Below are 15,630 nucleotides of genomic sequence, written 5' to 3' on the forward strand. Positions count from 1 at the left end.
ATGGAGATCTCCCTGAAGTACCTGCCCGGCGGACGGGCCACCGCCAGCGGGTGAGCCGGGACCGGGACCGGGCTGGGGCCAGGGCTGGTGCTGGGCCTGGGCGCGGCGCTGCCCGCCTGGGTCTCGCCGCCCGGCGCGGCGGGGCAGGCGGCCAGGAGAGGGGATAAAGGCGCTGCTTCGGGGCCCGGCGGCCGTGCGGGAGCGCGATAACGGCTGCGCCCGGCGGGGGCTCGGCGTGCGGCTGGCGGCGGGGAGCGCGCCCGCTGCCGCGCGCGGCAGCCCCGCAGGCGGGCGGAGGCGTCGCTCCAAGCCGGCGGTTGAGCGGGCCGCCCGCACCAGGTAGGGCCGTTCCGCTGCTCGGCAGCTGCCAGGCGCCCCTGCCGGCCGCGTTGCCGGCATGCGGCGGGCACCGGGAGCAGCCGCAGGGCGTCTGGTGCGCGCCCCTTGCGCCGGCTGCCTGCGGTAGTGCGGGCTGTCGCTGCGCCCCTGCAGCCGCTCGGCCATGGGTAGCGTTGGCAGCTCTGTAAAAGGAGGGATTTTTTCCTCAATTTCTTAGAGCTCGCTTTCCGGAGCAGCGCTAGGCGATGGTCTCCTTTGGGCGAGCTGTGAGCACCTTCGTGAAGGCGAAGCTGGGGTTGCCCGGTCTGACATGTAGAACTCAAGTCCGTGTTAGTTTGGTTTGGGTTTTTTTTTCTGTCGTGTCGTGTCCCGCCCCCCCCTAGTCAATCTCGTTAATACCTCTTCGAGATGTAGCGCTCAAGTAGGTAAATGTTCCTGATATGGAGCTCTGATGGGCACTGTAGTGTTGCTCCTGTAATTAATTACTCATCAAAAAAAAAAAGGTGAATTAGTGCTCTGTAGCTTTTTAGCCACTTGATTCAATGGTGCTTGTTTCTGCTAGGTGAAGAGCTACGTATTAGAAGCGTATTTCATAAGTAGGTAACTGCAAATTGTAGTAATTCCTGTTGAAACCTCCCTCTTAAATAGAACACTGAGCTTTAAAGTGCCTCATACAAACCATTATCCAAACAGGTTGTCCTACCAGATGCACCAATGCAATGCTGTCTGTAGTAGTGCAGTGTTTAGAATTGAGTTAGTAACAATTATTATTTGTGACATGCAACACTCAAGGACACTTAGATACGCATTTCAACACGCGTAGTAGAGTTAGTCTTCATTCACAAAACTTGCATGTATCGGTGCTTTACAACATGCTCTGGAAGCTTGCGGAGCAGTGTTAATTACACTGCTGCATCTGCGCTGCATTGCTACATTCCTCTGTCTTGAGCTAGGTGCTCTGTTTGCATTGCTTTTAGATTATTAGGTTAATAAACATTTGGGAGAACTGGATGGTTTGTTTTGCATGCGGTAAGTCACTGTTAATCGTTCAGAGGTTTTTAACTGTTTTAATGCTTCGGTTGAAGGTTCTGGTTCTACAGCTTTAATGCAGTTTATTTGGATGTTATTTTGAATCTATCCTAGAAACAAATGGATTAGACAACAATTGTTGTATTTCACCTGTTGCCAAATGAATTATTTCTTAAATACTACACCAGAGAATGCCTGTTCTTCATTGGAAGGCAAAGCCCAACTGTGGCATAGGCTTGAATCTCATCTCTTTCTCTTCAGCTGAGAAAGTGTGTTGCTCTCCTTTGCTGAACTTCCTGCTCACAATTTCTACAGCTAATTAATAAAGGAAGCTAAAGGCATCTGTGCAAGTAATACCTAGCTGGTGGAGTTAAGTGAGGGTTGTGTAAAAGTGAAAGTATTGTTACTAGTCAACATCAAGTTTTGTCTTTCAGGCCCTTAAAGCTATTCTAAAACTTTGGAAAAAAACACCACGTTTTCTGTGATACGCATTTGAGTATCAAAGGAAATGGTGTTTGTTACAAAGTTCACTGTTTGATTTTTAAGATCTGTCACTTCTGACATGCTTTTACTGTAAGCTTAGGGGAGGATTTTGCTGCGGTGTTGGAGTGGTTCTTATATCATACCTTCATGCTTTACAGCTTGACCAGATCCAGTTGAAGCCTACTCCGTTTCCTCTTTCTTTCCCACCTACTCCTATGACTCTTACTCTGGGTTAGGCGTTGTTCACTGTGTACCCACACAAATGCTTCTGCCCGTTCAAGAGAAGCTGGTACAGCGATGTCTTTGGGTGTCAGTGCAGGATCGAAGTATGTATGTATCCATTTTCCTAGACAGTGCTCACAGCTATAATTATCATATGTTTTTCTGTCAGATGCGTTTAAATTTTTCAAAATTTTTGTAGCTTTAATATTATTAAAACTAGTCCAGTATGTTTTTATGATAAATTTAAATAGGGATGTACTCCACAGTTTCTTTTTCTTAAAAACTTTCCTGTGTTTTTTCTATCTCAAAACCGAAATCAGCCTGCCTCCCATCACCTTCATGAATGATTGATTTAAGGCTGTGTAATAAAGATAACCTTTGAGCTTCTAATGTTAAAATAGATTTTTTTGGTTTTTTCGCTTCCCCTTATGAGGAAACACCACAGTGTTGACTTTACTGTGTTTTTTAACTCTCATTTCTGTTCTTGTGAGATAGCTGGTTCTAGCAAACCAAATGTGCTTTGCAGTCTACAGTTTGGGCTTAAATACCTGTATGCCTCAAACAGGTGAGGACAAAAGAAGTAAGAATGCATCTGAAAACTTGGAATCAATGCTTTCGGTTTTGGCCTTGAGAAAATGTTATCCTTTATAAAATTCAGAAAATGGGGAGTAATTTTCTGGATGGCAAGTGGGACTGCTAATCGGCTTACGTAGCCAGTTTCAGATACGATTGCTCTACCTTAACACTTGGAGGGAGGAAAAAAATTACAAGTTTGGTTCTGATCTTTGTGTGAAGTAGGGAAGTTCTGATAATTATGGTACTGGAAAACAGGGCTAAAAAGATTAGGAGAAGGGGAAAGTTTTCAATGTCCTGCTCAGCTGAGGGAGAAACTTGGAGTGATTAAAGACACCTACAACAACAGTCCTCTATGCTTGTTCCTCTGATTTTTACATGGCCAGATATTTAAACAAATAAATGCCTCTGAGTTTAGCCCTTAAAGCTGTGTGTTTGTAACAGAAGCATGCTGTAAAGCCTGCTCTGGTTGTTTAGCCTTTAAGACACCTTTTGGTGGTTGTAGAATGTGGGTTATTCAGAGAAATGTGTTAACAGTGGCCTCTCTTTATTTCAAATATTTAGCTTTAAGAAAGAGATAAATGTAGACTTGTTATTACTATTACAGATCCTCTTATTTAATGCCTATTTCTTGAGAAGCAGTTGTGTAAATGTTGTGTTTTGGTGATCTGATGTGATTGAATAATTTTTAATTATGTGATCACAGGGAAATATTTCTTGCATTTTGCTGTAAGACAAACAGAAAACTGCTACAGACCTTTTTATGTCATGTGGTGATCTGAGGTGAAACTGCAATATAAGGAAATTGTCTGCCAAAGCATTCTGTTGGTTTCTAATTAACATATTATTTATGGCAGAAATATGATGGCTCAGTCAGATTTAGATCTAAAGGAGACGGCTCTGAAAGAGGATTTGAAGTTTTACTTCATGAACCCATGCGAAAAATACAGAGCAAGACGTCAGATACCATGGAAACTGGCTTTGCAGATTTTGAAGATACTTATGGTTACTACACAGGTAATCCTTCCTCTGTTGGTACTCCGAGATGTGCAGGAGAAGCAGGTCTGTGGTTCTGGGCCTTTGCCATCCCTAGATGTTTGTTACTGACTTGAACTTCCCACTTCACCCAGAAAGAAAAAACACTATGAAAGGTGTGTCAAGGGGGAAGAATAACATAAACTAAATTACAAAAGCCTCCTGGAGATTTTGGGGCTGTATTCAACTAGGTATTCTGCTGTTTATAAGATAACACTTTAAAGCAAATCACTCTTCCCTCTAAATCCAACACTGTCTTCAGGCTTGCTGACACAGTACTGCTCTGTGTTTTGCTTCCTGTTACGTTCATAGATTATTGTGTCACCAGACTGTTTCAGAAGTGATATTTCTTGAAATCTAGTCAGTAACTTGAAATATATGTGGAAATGCCACGGTCTCTGATGATGGGCATGGCTGGGCTGCAGGAGTCGGAGGTGCCCCTTGCTTCTGTCATCAAACAGACTGCATTTCAAACAGGCGGGCACCGAGATGGAGGCAAAGAGGAGGGTATTTTTAAGCTGCACTGGTATCACAGTGTAGTTGGTTATTTTATAGTCCACTAGGAAATGGTGACTGGAGGTTGATGGAAGCAAAATGGGGCACATGTATAAGTAGAGATTCCTTTTCTACCGGACCTTTGAAATGCAGGACTCTGACATCTGACACTTTGCAAGAACAGCTAAATCTACAACTCCTAAAAACCTGCTGAGTTGCAGGATTCCAGGTTTGTGTTTGACTTGCCCGCTAGAATGAAGCGTAACCCTGGCTTATGTGTCCCAGCATTTTATCGACTGCTCTTGCTCTTCATCCCTCCCCGGAAGGACGCAGCAGGCCCCCCGGCCCCGCTTGGCAGAGGGTCCAGCCTGTGCTGCGGCCGGGCCGGAGTCCTGACGGGGCTCTGCCCGCAGGCGGGAGCGGGATGCGACGGTCGGCCTGTCTAGGCAAGACTAGCTAAAATGAGCTATTGACGCCAGTGCTGGCACAACTGCGACCGGCAGCGACGGCGCTGCTGAGAACAGGGAGCGTGTTAAGGGGGGTGTGCGTGGGAGGAGGGGGCAGGCAGTGCGAGCACAGGGTCAGCCAAGAGGAAAGGGTGCCCATCTTCCTTCACTGGCGGCTGCACCTCAGGTGAGGGTTACTGCTTTGTCTTCAAAGACACTGGCCTTTGTGTGTGAGTAATGAGACAAAATACAATTTCACATGGCTCTGAAAAGGTTCAGCGTTTTCAATCTACCCTAACCTACTGACTTAAATTCTTTGGGGAATCACTGAACGTGTGATTTTTCTGTCTGCTGTCCCAGTCTCCCGCTATCCTTTGTGAGCAGAAGGGGTGCTCTGCTGTTTTGCTTTCAAATGCCCCAGGATTTTCTGGGTGGCTGCTTCAGATTTTTCTTGTCAGCCCTGGGTCTTGCTCAGATGCCAGGCAGGTAGTTGGCAAGAAAAGGAAAATGGAGTTTTTGAAGGAAAGTATGTTGCTGCCCTGCAGGGAGGTCTCAAATGTGAGCTAATAGTAAATGGACGGGTTTGACAAGCATCCCCATGTTTTGGAGTGAGAGCAAGACCCTTGAAGGACAACCTAGGAGTAGGTTAAGCGGCCTCCTAGCTGCTGCTGCCTGGGCAGCCCGTTAGTCGAGACACTTGTGGCTGCTTCAGTGTGGTGCGGCAGCTGGGGTATCTCTGCCCAACTGAAAAGCAGAAGAGGCTTCTGTTCCAGCACGGGGTGTAAATTTTACTCCAACGCTGTGCTGAAATCCCCTAGGGGCTCCCTCAAGGAAACCCTGCTGAGTATGTTCTATTTCTCTGTATTGCAGGTGGAAGATCCCTGATTTTTTGTTTGAGTTACTAAGTAGAGCACTGCAGATTTATTTGCATTCAGTTAGTGATTCCCCCCCCCGCAGTCAACTGAAGATATAAATAGTTGATTTAAAACTTGGCTAAAAGCATGGAGACTCACTTCTTAATCTGAAGACTGTACATACCTGGTAGAACTGACATCCACTTTTTTTTGTCCTGGCTGTGACTGCTGTACAACCAAGCAGCCTTGCACTTAATAGTCCTGCTGCATGTATTCTTTTAGCCTGGCCCTCCTCTAAGCAATTACTTTCTAGGATAAAAGAGGATGTATTCCAGTGAAGGGTAGCAGGTATGCTTTCCAGTTTCCATTGTTTTGAATGAAGGAATCTGGGTGTTAGTGGAGTCTGCCTGTTTGCTTTGGGGCATTTCTCAATTCGCAGCTCTTTTGCTTGCAGTTTCTCACCATTGCTTCTTCCCTACTTGTGCCAGTTTCTGGTGGGGCTTGGAAACTCCGTGCAGTAATGAAACTGTTTCACAGTTGCTGTTAGTAAGCAGTTTAAACCTAAGATGAAGAGTTATCTACTTGGGACTTGGGATATCCTTCTGCTACTACACGTGTGAAGAAACTCTTGTTGCTTGATTTCCCCCCCCCTCCGGCTTCAAGGCTCCATCTATATGTTTTCCTTGGTGGTGGTGGGAATAGGAGCATCCATATGGTAGCACAACACACATCCTGAGTAGTAACTCTGCTGCCTGCTGCTGCTTATTTTAGCTTCCTTGACCAGCACCTGGGTCAGGCAGGAGATGCTTTTTGTTGCTTTGGGGTCCCACACAGGTTTGCTCTAATCCTATGCCATGCCAGAGGTAGGAAGAAGGTGCAGGAATTTGTTCCATAGCAAAGCAGGGCATTTCTGGGGTAGCAGGCTGTGTATTTAGGTTAGCTCTTCTGCTGTTTGCATCCCCAACGAAAGTTTTGGCAAATTCCAGTTAGAGTTGTTGGTCTGGGATGAGTGAAAAGTGGCAGCGATCTAGCTGTCTGTTTAGTTGCTGCACTGTAAGTTTTGGAATCAGTAGGAGTTCTGTTTCTTTTAACCTGCATGTGGTAACCTTGACTTTAGTCTAATGGCATTAGTTAACAGATTCCTTTCTCCTTTTGTAGCAGGGTTACAGCAACAAGAACCTTTCTGTTTTCTATTTATTATAATTCAAAGCTGTTTCCACAATGTTGATGCTTGACCAGTGTTCAAAATTCAAATTTTTTTTTTTTTCTTTTGTCAGCTTATTTTTTTTGGTTTGAGTAACCAGTTGGTGGTCTCATTCAAAGAGGAAAACACTATTGCTTTTAAACACCTATTCCTGAAAGGCTACTCTGGAGTTGATGAAGATGACTACAGCTGCAGTATATATACACAACAGGATGCTTATGATAGCATTTTTTATGTTATTAATCAGGTAAGTGGGGGGGGGGGGTTTATAGTGAACAGTGTTAAAGCCAAAGCTATAGCTATAAACTTATGCTAAGGTTCTGGTTTTCTGTCTCCATTCTTGGATTTCAGTTTTGATATTTCAGCGAATCAGCGTAGGTGGGGTGTCCTGAAGTTTGTGTGCAGATGTCTGCATTTTTGTTCCTTGGAGATGAATGAATCTAAACCAAAATTTTACTAGGTTACTGCATAGTACTGAAATCAGAATGAATCTAAACCAAAATTTTACTAGGTTACTGCATAGTACTGAAATCCAAAAAGTTTGAAAATTAGTCATCTTGCATGAACTGGAGCCTTTGTTTAGGTCTTAACTTTGAGAGCTATGGGCCTGAGTATACCTATGCATGGTATTCAAAAAATTTGTGCTTACAGCTATACTGAATTGCAGCTTTGTAGTGAGTGCCAGAGGCCTCAAAATGTGGAATATGGTACTTCCAAGAATGTAGGGGCACTTGCAGTGCTTAGGGATGGTATTTTAAACAAGAGTCCCTTTACAATTGTGGGAGGAAAGTGAATAAATCTAGGATGAAAATTCAGTAGACAATTTTGTATTTGATAATACATTCAGAAGTCATGAGGTGAAAGAGAGTGTGTATAAAATGAAATGTGTCTTGTGTTTGGGGATGCCAATAAGCCCAGAAACGATTCACAGTGGATGAAAGGAAAGTGGTTTTAAACTACCTTTCATTTTCCCTGTCCTTGGGACATCAGCTCTGACGCTTGGTTTAAAGCAGTTCTGCTGCCAAGTCAGTTATGCCCAGCAGGCATCTGGGAGTTGTGGCGGTGTGAAGGTTCTACCTCCTTCTTACACATGCACTCACAACGGGGCTTGCTGCTCCTCGGCCATCTCCTCTAAGCTACAGCAGAGCCATCAACAGATCAAACGTGCTGTCTCTGCTGTGCTGGACAAGGCCAAGACTCTCCCTCTTGGTATGTTAAATGAGTATTGAAGTAGTTTCCTCAGTCTTCCTTTGAACTCTCAATATTGCCATTATTTCTGCTATAAACTGTGCTGTTTTTTTCTTCCTTGCTTGCTTTGTCTCACTTTCCTTCTTTTGTAGGCACTAAGGCTGAGGTGAAGTCCAGATAGAAGACAATAGAGAAATAATAGCTTTATATCCTCAAGAATGAGCCAATGTGTGATACAGGCATCAGAAAAAGGTCTCTCCATAAAATGTCTATGTTGTATAAATGTAGACATGTCCTTTAAGGAGATTAAACTTATGTAGCCTGGGTTCTTTAGTGCTGTATGGAGTTCCTGATGCTTTTTTATCACGTAAGACTTCAAAAGATGTGCGTCCAGGTGAACATTATGACTGGTGTTGCCTTTTTGGTTTTTTGTTTGTTTTTTAAAGGATGCCTTGTATGAAGAGCCAAGCCACGTGACAGCTAAGCTAAAAGCAGGGCTTTTTTTATTTTGAGATGGGCAGCTAGAAGTCATAGGTTTTGAGTTTTAATTTGAAATGTATGGTTGTTGGGGGAGTTGCAGGGGTGGGGCAAGCAGAAGAATATGATATTACAGAAGATGATAATAGCACACAGCAAAACTGGAGTTGTAAAAACTGAATTTTAGGCTTTGTGTAATGTACCACTGGGGTATTTTCATAGTTTGGGAAAAAAAACCCCTAAAAAACCCAAAAAATCCAAACCACCAAGAAAAAAACCCCAAACATACTTTTCCACTTGGAAGAGTACACAGCTTTTCCTTGCTCCTCTCCTGGGTCCAATTTGGAAGCTTCTGTTAAGAAGAAGCCGTGTGGAGCTCTTACACTTGTACCCTGCCCTGCGGCAGAGTCTGTAGGACCAGGATGTTCTGCTGGCTACTTTCTCTGAGGCTGCTTAGAAATGTATAAATCGGAATTTTGCTTTTACTGTTTCATAGTGTTGTTTGAAAGTGGCCTGTGAGGAACCCAGAGCCACATGTTACACTGTCAGGAGGGCAGAGCCTGAAAGCACATGTGGACGGAGCAGTGGCTGTTAGATGCAGTCATCTGGCAATGTCCTCAGAGGGATGTCGAGTTGTGACTAACTACTCTTTCCACTCGCCTGACCTGCCTTAGTCAGACTTGGCTTCCTTAGCTTGCTCTGAGTTAAGATAACATCCTGACAGGCTACGGAGGCTGTGCTTTTCTCTGAAGCTGTCTAAACCTGTTGCAAGCTCAGCTGTGAGGACTCGAAGTGGCACTGCCAGGTAGAGCTCTGGATGGAAATGTGGTAGTTCCTGTTGCAGTTCCTCTTGGACATGGAGCGTGTGCTAGTTAATGACTGCTGGGATTTTGTACCCCACAAGATGGGCAAGTGGCCGTAATGCCCATAGCTAGGAGGAAGTAGGATGACACTGAATGATGCATAATAATGAAATCCGTGTTTAAGGCGAAGAGGGTCTAATCTGTATCAAAGCCAGCTGAACATTTTTTTTTTTTTAAGGAAGTCCTGTCTGGCCTCCCACGTTTATTTACTTCAGGCCTCCTGGGAAGCTAAATGCTTCCGTGAGAGCAGTCCAGTGCTGTACGCTGCCCCGAGCTCTTTCACTAGGTGAGGTAGTGGTAAAAACTAATGAATTACTGGGTATTTATTCCTTCTCCCTCAAAGGACCATGGGTCTATCTGGCTTCTCTTCGGTAGTGTTACCTGGTGCTAAGCTGAGCTGTCAGGCAGCTGCCTTCATGGCTAGTCATTGATCTCAGCTGTGGAGGAGCCAAGAACCACAGGGAGAGCTGTACCCCAGGGGTTTGCCTCGCCTGTGCAGGACTGGAAGCTGTGACTCTGGGGATCAGAGGATGTATCTTGCTTCCAGCAAGGACCGAGACTGTAAATCAGGAGAGGACTGGCCTTGAATGGAGTTCTTTGGTGGTGCTCAGGGCTGATCCATCTGTGGCAATGCTTGGCTTTGCATACCTTTTTTCACTTTCACTTCTAGTCTTTGTTTTCAAGTGAGTCTTACATGTGAAGAAGGTGACTTGTGCTGTATTTAAAGTAGGTGGAAAAAGGAAGTTCATTCCTCACAGGCTTGTTTTCAGTTGCTTCTGTGCTTGTGTGAAGCAGGTTAAATTACTTTTGGAGGCTCCCCAAGCTTTCTGAATGCTCCTTGGTTGCTGGTTATATAGCAAATACACGGCTTCCCTCTTCTACAGTTGCACAGGGAGCAGCTTTGATTTTGCTCATGGGGTGGATTGGATAAGAACTGTGACTTGGATTGTACGTAAGACAGTCAAGTTTCAAGTGGTGTGAAAACTAACACCTTCGTGAGAGAAACACATAAGATGTCCCTGGAGTGCGTGTGGTTAGTAGCAATATTGCATCAAAGTCACTGCCAAGTAAATTAAAATTAATTAAAAGCTGTCTGCTGGCTTGCTGTCTGCTGGCTTGCTGTCTGTGTGGTCGGCTGACCCTGGCTGCCTGGCGGCCAGGTGCCTGCCAAAGCTGCTCTGTCACTCCCCCACCTCAGCTGGACAGGGGAGAGAAAATACATTGAAAGTCTTGTGGGTCGAGAGAAGGGCAGGGAGAGATCATTCAGCAATTACTGTCATGGGAAAAACAGATGCGACTTGGGGAAATTAGTTCTATTTATTACCAATCAAATCAGAGTAGGATAATGAGAACTAAAACTAAATCTTAAAACACCTTCCCCCCACCCATCTCTTCTTCCCAGGCCCTATTTAGTCCTGATTTTCTCTACCTCCTCCCCTCCAGCGGTGCAGGGGGACGGGGAATGGGGGTTATGGTCAGTCCTTCACACCTTGTCTCTGCCGCTCCTTCCTCCTCAGGGAGAGGGCTCCTCACACTGCCCCTGTTCCAGCATGGGGTCTCTCCCATGGGAGATGGTCCTTTAGCAACTTCTCCAACGTGAGTCCTTCCCACAGACTGCAGTTCTTCACGAACTGCTCCAGCCTGGGTCCCCCACGGGTGCCATCCTTCAGGAACAGGCTGCTCCAGCCTGCGTCCCCCCACGGGGTCACAAGTCCTGCCAGCAAACCTGCTCCAGCCTGGGCTCCTCTCCCCACGGGGCCACAGGCCCTGCCAGGAGCCAGCTCCAGTGTGGGCTTCCCATGGGGTCACAGCCTCTGTCGGGCATCCCCCTGCTCTGGCGTGGGGCCCTCCCCGGGCTGCAGGTGGAGATCTGCTCCCCCGTGGAGCTCCATGGCTGCAGGGGCACAGCTGGCTCCCCATGGGCTTCCCCAGGGGCTGCCGGGGAACCTCTGCTCTGGCGCCTGGAGCCCTCCTGCTCTGAGCTGGGGGTCTGCAGAGATGTTGCTCTCACATATTCTCACTCCTCTCTACAGCTGCAGTTGCCCAGGGATATTTCCCCCTCTGTTCTCCCAGAGGTGCTGCCACCATTGCTGATGGGCTCGGCCTCGGCCAGTGGTGGGTCCGTCTCAGAGCCGGCTGCCACTGGCTCTGTCAGACACAGGGGAAGCTTCTAGCAGCTTCTCACAGAAGCCACCCCTGCAGCCGCCCACTACCAAAGCCTTGCCACGCAACCCCAATGCAGTCTGACACATGGGTCATCGTTTACAGACCCCCGTGGGTACGGGGGTCAGTGACTGTGTCACCAGGATGCCAGTCACTGCTAATTAGTGCCCAGCAGCCATCTTGGCTTCCCATGAGATACCCACTCCTCTCAATTTACAGACTTTCTGTGAAAGTAAAGATTTTTGTTGTGTTTTTTTAATGTAAAAAGCTATATTGATACACATAACTTTGAGACTGTGAGTTACTATCTGATGCAAAAAAGATCACTATCTCTGTAACTTCTGCTTTTGTTTTGTTTTTAAACTAGTACAAACAATTAAAGAACATATCCCTGGGGGCACTTGGTTATGAACATGAAGGATCAGGTTTAAAAATCTGTAAACAACAGTACGAGAAAGGCACGATGCTTCCTTCCAATGGTACTCTGAACATAGATGTTTCTACCGAAACAGGTATGGTACTGTTGTACTAAAAAATGTCTTGCCATGGAATATTTACATTCTAATGCTAAATCAGTAGCCTTAAAACCAATAGCTTTTTGCCTGGCAATCACAGGCAAAATCGTTACCATGCCCCTTGCCCATTTCTCTCTTGGTTGTTAGTACCTGCCTAGAAGTGACAGCTGTGTAGACTATAGGAAGCTCTTTTCAATTGCTGTCATTAGTGGGTTGTGGAGGTGTTTGTGGTTGGTTTTTTCTTGTTTTGTTTTGTTCCCCCCCCCCCCCCCCCCACCATGCAGACGGTTCAAATACAGAATTCTGGATGCTGGTCAGTCTGTACCTCCAGTGTGTGGCTGTCCTTACTGCCTCTCAGAGCTGAGTCCTGGCTGTTAGCTGCTCAAGAGTTAGTGCAAAAACCTGCTTCTGATCCCACTAGCTGGGCCTCTGTGTGGATAGGTTTGCTCAAAATTAACATTTTGCCTGATCAGTACTTGCTGTTTAACCAGATTATCTCAGTTTTATGCTACTTCCTATGTGAAGCTTTTCAGATTACAGCTTTTCCTCTTCTCTTTCCAGAATGTATCTTTTTAAAGCCACAGGAGCTAGCTAGTAGGAAGGCTGAACTGAAGCTTAACTCCTCTTTTTTCAATCTTGAATTTTACAGGTAAAGTGGTGGTGGGGACTTCTTTTATTTCAAATTGTCCTTTTGTAGGAATATGGTGGATTCTGATTTGTGCAGTTTGTGTATGTGTTTTTTTGTGTATTTAAATATATTTATGCACTTTTTAAAACATCCAGGCTTATACAGGTTGAAATCTCCTTCAAGCTGAAAGGCATTGCTCTACAGACAATCCATGCCCGTGAATTGCCTGACTGCTATGCATTTCAAAATACTGTAAGTGAATATGGGGTATGGCACTTTCAACACTGCATACATAACACAAGCCTAAACTAAGGGGTAGGCATCATCCTCATATCTAGACTGCAAGGGAGAAGCAGTTGAGCATGTCCTGGCCCTTACCCCTTCTTCCCAAAGGCTGCTGAACTGGTGTTGCCATGGGACAGTGTTGTTTTGTAACCTGTTCCAGCTGGTAACCTCAACCTGAGAAGTGGATAAGTAATTGTTATTCTTCTAAAGGTTAAACAAGTTTGTTGTCTTGGAATACTGCTTTTTACACAATACATGACATGTTGTCAAGTTATGTCTACACGACCATTTCTGGTGACAGCTTTCTTAAAGCTTACCTGGCCAGGTAAGGGTGCTGGCCAACAAATATTAATGCATAAGTTGAAGCACTTAAGAGGATTTGTTTTCTGGAATGAAATTTTGCTAGTCTTGTTTCTGATATATTTCTGTGTTTCCAGGTAACTTTCAATAATAGAGCCCACAGTGGAAAAATCAAAATCTATTTTGATAGCGACACTGATATTGAAGAATGCAAAGACTGGCACATATTTGGCTCTGGTAAGCATGGTGGATGTTTGTTTGCATGATAGCAGCGTTACGCATCTCCCACCACTTTCCCTGCTCTCTAACAGTCTGTCCAGCGAGATATTCCCCATCCTGTTCAGCCCCTTCCTACTCTTAAAACAAGACAAAAAAAACCCCACACCAAAACCCATTGCCTAATGCAACTCATTAACTTTTTGTAATTAAGATCTGGGGAAATAATTCCTTTCTGTGAGGGTATTGAGGTGAGATGACATGGGCATCTCTGTATACCAGTGTGTGTAGCAGTAAACTGTATCTGGAAGCAGGATGAATGTTTCTTCTCTAGATTTGAATTGCTCTGCTGCTCTAAGATTACGCAAATAAGTTAATGCACTAACAGTGGTAGTTATTCCAGTAGTAAATTCCCAACTCAAACCTTCTATAGCTTTCATTTTTTTTTTCCTCTAATTGAAGCATACTTATTTTTAAAAATACGGGTTTTATTTTTTTGCCACTGCTGCTAGATTTAATGAGTGTGTAAGCAAAGGGTGGCATCTGCCTTGTATTTCTAGTGTTAAGGCTTGCTCTGACAGCTAAGGAATGTGCACTAAAGGCTCCTTCAGAGGAATAGTAGCCGTGACTGAGCACTGTGCAACTGCTTCTCCCATGTGTTGACTTGTTGCAAAGGACTGTGGTGGAGTAATAGTTTTCAGGGTGCTGTATAGGATCTCAATGAACAAATATGTCAAGTGGCCTGCCTTTTGCCTGGGCAAAGACGTCTTTTCTCTGATAATACCATGTTTTACTGATACTAAGTGGTATCTTACAGTATGTTCTAAATAACCACAAAGTACTTTGGCTTGCATGTATGTTCAATAACTTCTTGCTGCTGTCTTTCAACTAGCTTTTCTTGAGTAGTTTATTTGGCATGTAATAATCAGCTGAGTGAGCACACAGAATTCTGTAATAAAGGTGAGCTGAAGTGCTATTCCAACAATTAAAAATGAGTGTTTGTCTATATTTCATATAGTTAAAATCCATGTTGTGAGAAAGGTAGGGACAATTAATATGAGTAAGCAAAGGAAAACACCTGATTTGGGTTCACATGATGGCTTCTAAAACTGTGGATAAAAAGAATACAGTAAAGTCAAACAAGTTTCTGATTGCAGGTCAGGGAATGAGAAATAAGGTGGGATTTTTTGTTTGATTTTTAATTTAATGGTGCTGATACAGGCCAAAGTCTGCATTTCTTTCACCCCATGTAGTTATAACACTGTTGGAACAAAGATGGACAGGTGAACTTAGTGGAAGAAGGGGACACCTGTATTAATCCATTTTTGTCTTTCTTTTTAAGAACTTGAACAAGCTTTTCATTCTTGTGGCCCGATTGCCATAGCTGTCTTGATGTAATTCTCTGGTCAGTTGTGCTCAAGACATGCTTGCAGGAAGAATATTTCTTATAACTCATCTATTTATGTGGTGAGAGTGTTTAAATGCAAAATATGTGACATTTTGTAACGACTTGTGCTCAAAGAGATGTGAAAAGTCTAACACTGCTCTTTTTTTTTTTTTTTCTTTTTGACTCTTTACAGTTCTCCAGAAAAACACTCAGTATATTCTAATCTTTGATGGATTTGTCATTTTAAGTTGCTTTGCTTCTCTCGTCCTCTGCACACGATCCATTGTCCTTGCCTTGAGACTACAAAAGGTAAGTGCAGTGCTCATAATCTCAATGCTTATTTTGTCTGTCTTGCTTGCTGCTAGTCTTGTGAAGTTATGTGTTTTGAAACATTGAGTAGTAAATCTGTGGCAGGATGTTGTCCTTTTACCATTATCTCTATCTCTAGAAAAGATGTGTAGATAGCTGTAATGAACAATTGCTGGCTGAATGGGTTTTACTTCTGTTTGTGTAGTGCTGTAATATGAAGTATTTCACTGTATCTTTCATGGGCAAAAGAGGAAGACTTTTTTTTTGTCCAGGACTTAATTTTGTCCAGGATTTTACGCAAAAAAGACTTCAGAGTCTTTGTGTTGCTAACAGACAACACATCCTGCACCTTCAAAACATGAATTCTTCCTTCCCTAGCTTCAGAGTAGAATTACCGTTGATGACTCGTTGTAAATCAATGCTAGCTTCTAACAGGAGAAAATGTAAAGCATAGCATATAGTCTAACTCTAGCTGGGGTTTTCTGGTCTTTCTGGGGCTGGAATCACCCTTTTTCAGTTCTTCTTTCCTTCTTCCACAATCCCTGATCACTGTCTGCTGTCACCTTCTTCCCAGCTTACCCTCCTTTGCAGACTGAGACTAGGCTTGTCCAGCTTCATC

The 15,630-nt window shown here is 44.4% G+C and overlaps 1 protein-coding gene across 3 annotated transcripts in view; it reads left to right on the forward strand.

Annotated features, from left to right (window-relative positions):
* The window catches only part of MCOLN2 (mucolipin TRP cation channel 2), a gene marked incomplete at both ends in the record, with an annotated part of 33,936 nt that continues 18,306 nt past the window's right edge, over positions 1–15,630 (forward strand). For 2 of the 3 annotated variants that reach the window (XM_082003096.1, XM_082003097.1), the window contains 8 exons: positions 1–50; positions 3,504–3,663; positions 6,754–6,927; positions 11,739–11,883; positions 12,448–12,535; positions 12,670–12,766; positions 13,237–13,336; positions 14,896–15,011. In XM_082003096.1, coding sequence (XP_081859222.1) covers positions 1–50; positions 3,504–3,663; positions 6,754–6,927; positions 11,739–11,883; positions 12,448–12,535; positions 12,670–12,766; positions 13,237–13,336; positions 14,896–15,011 — 930 coding nt within the window. Of the gene's footprint in view, positions 51–3,503; positions 3,664–6,753; positions 6,928–11,738; positions 11,884–12,447; positions 12,536–12,669; positions 12,767–13,236; positions 13,337–14,895; positions 15,012–15,630 lie in introns of those variants that run through there. The other variant, XM_082003098.1, reaches the window with a different exon arrangement.

The sequence above is a fragment of the Phaethon aethereus genome, assembly GCF_964289735.1.
Source record: "Phaethon aethereus genome assembly, chromosome: 8".
Lineage (NCBI taxonomy): Eukaryota > Metazoa > Chordata > Aves > Phaethontiformes > Phaethontidae > Phaethon > Phaethon aethereus.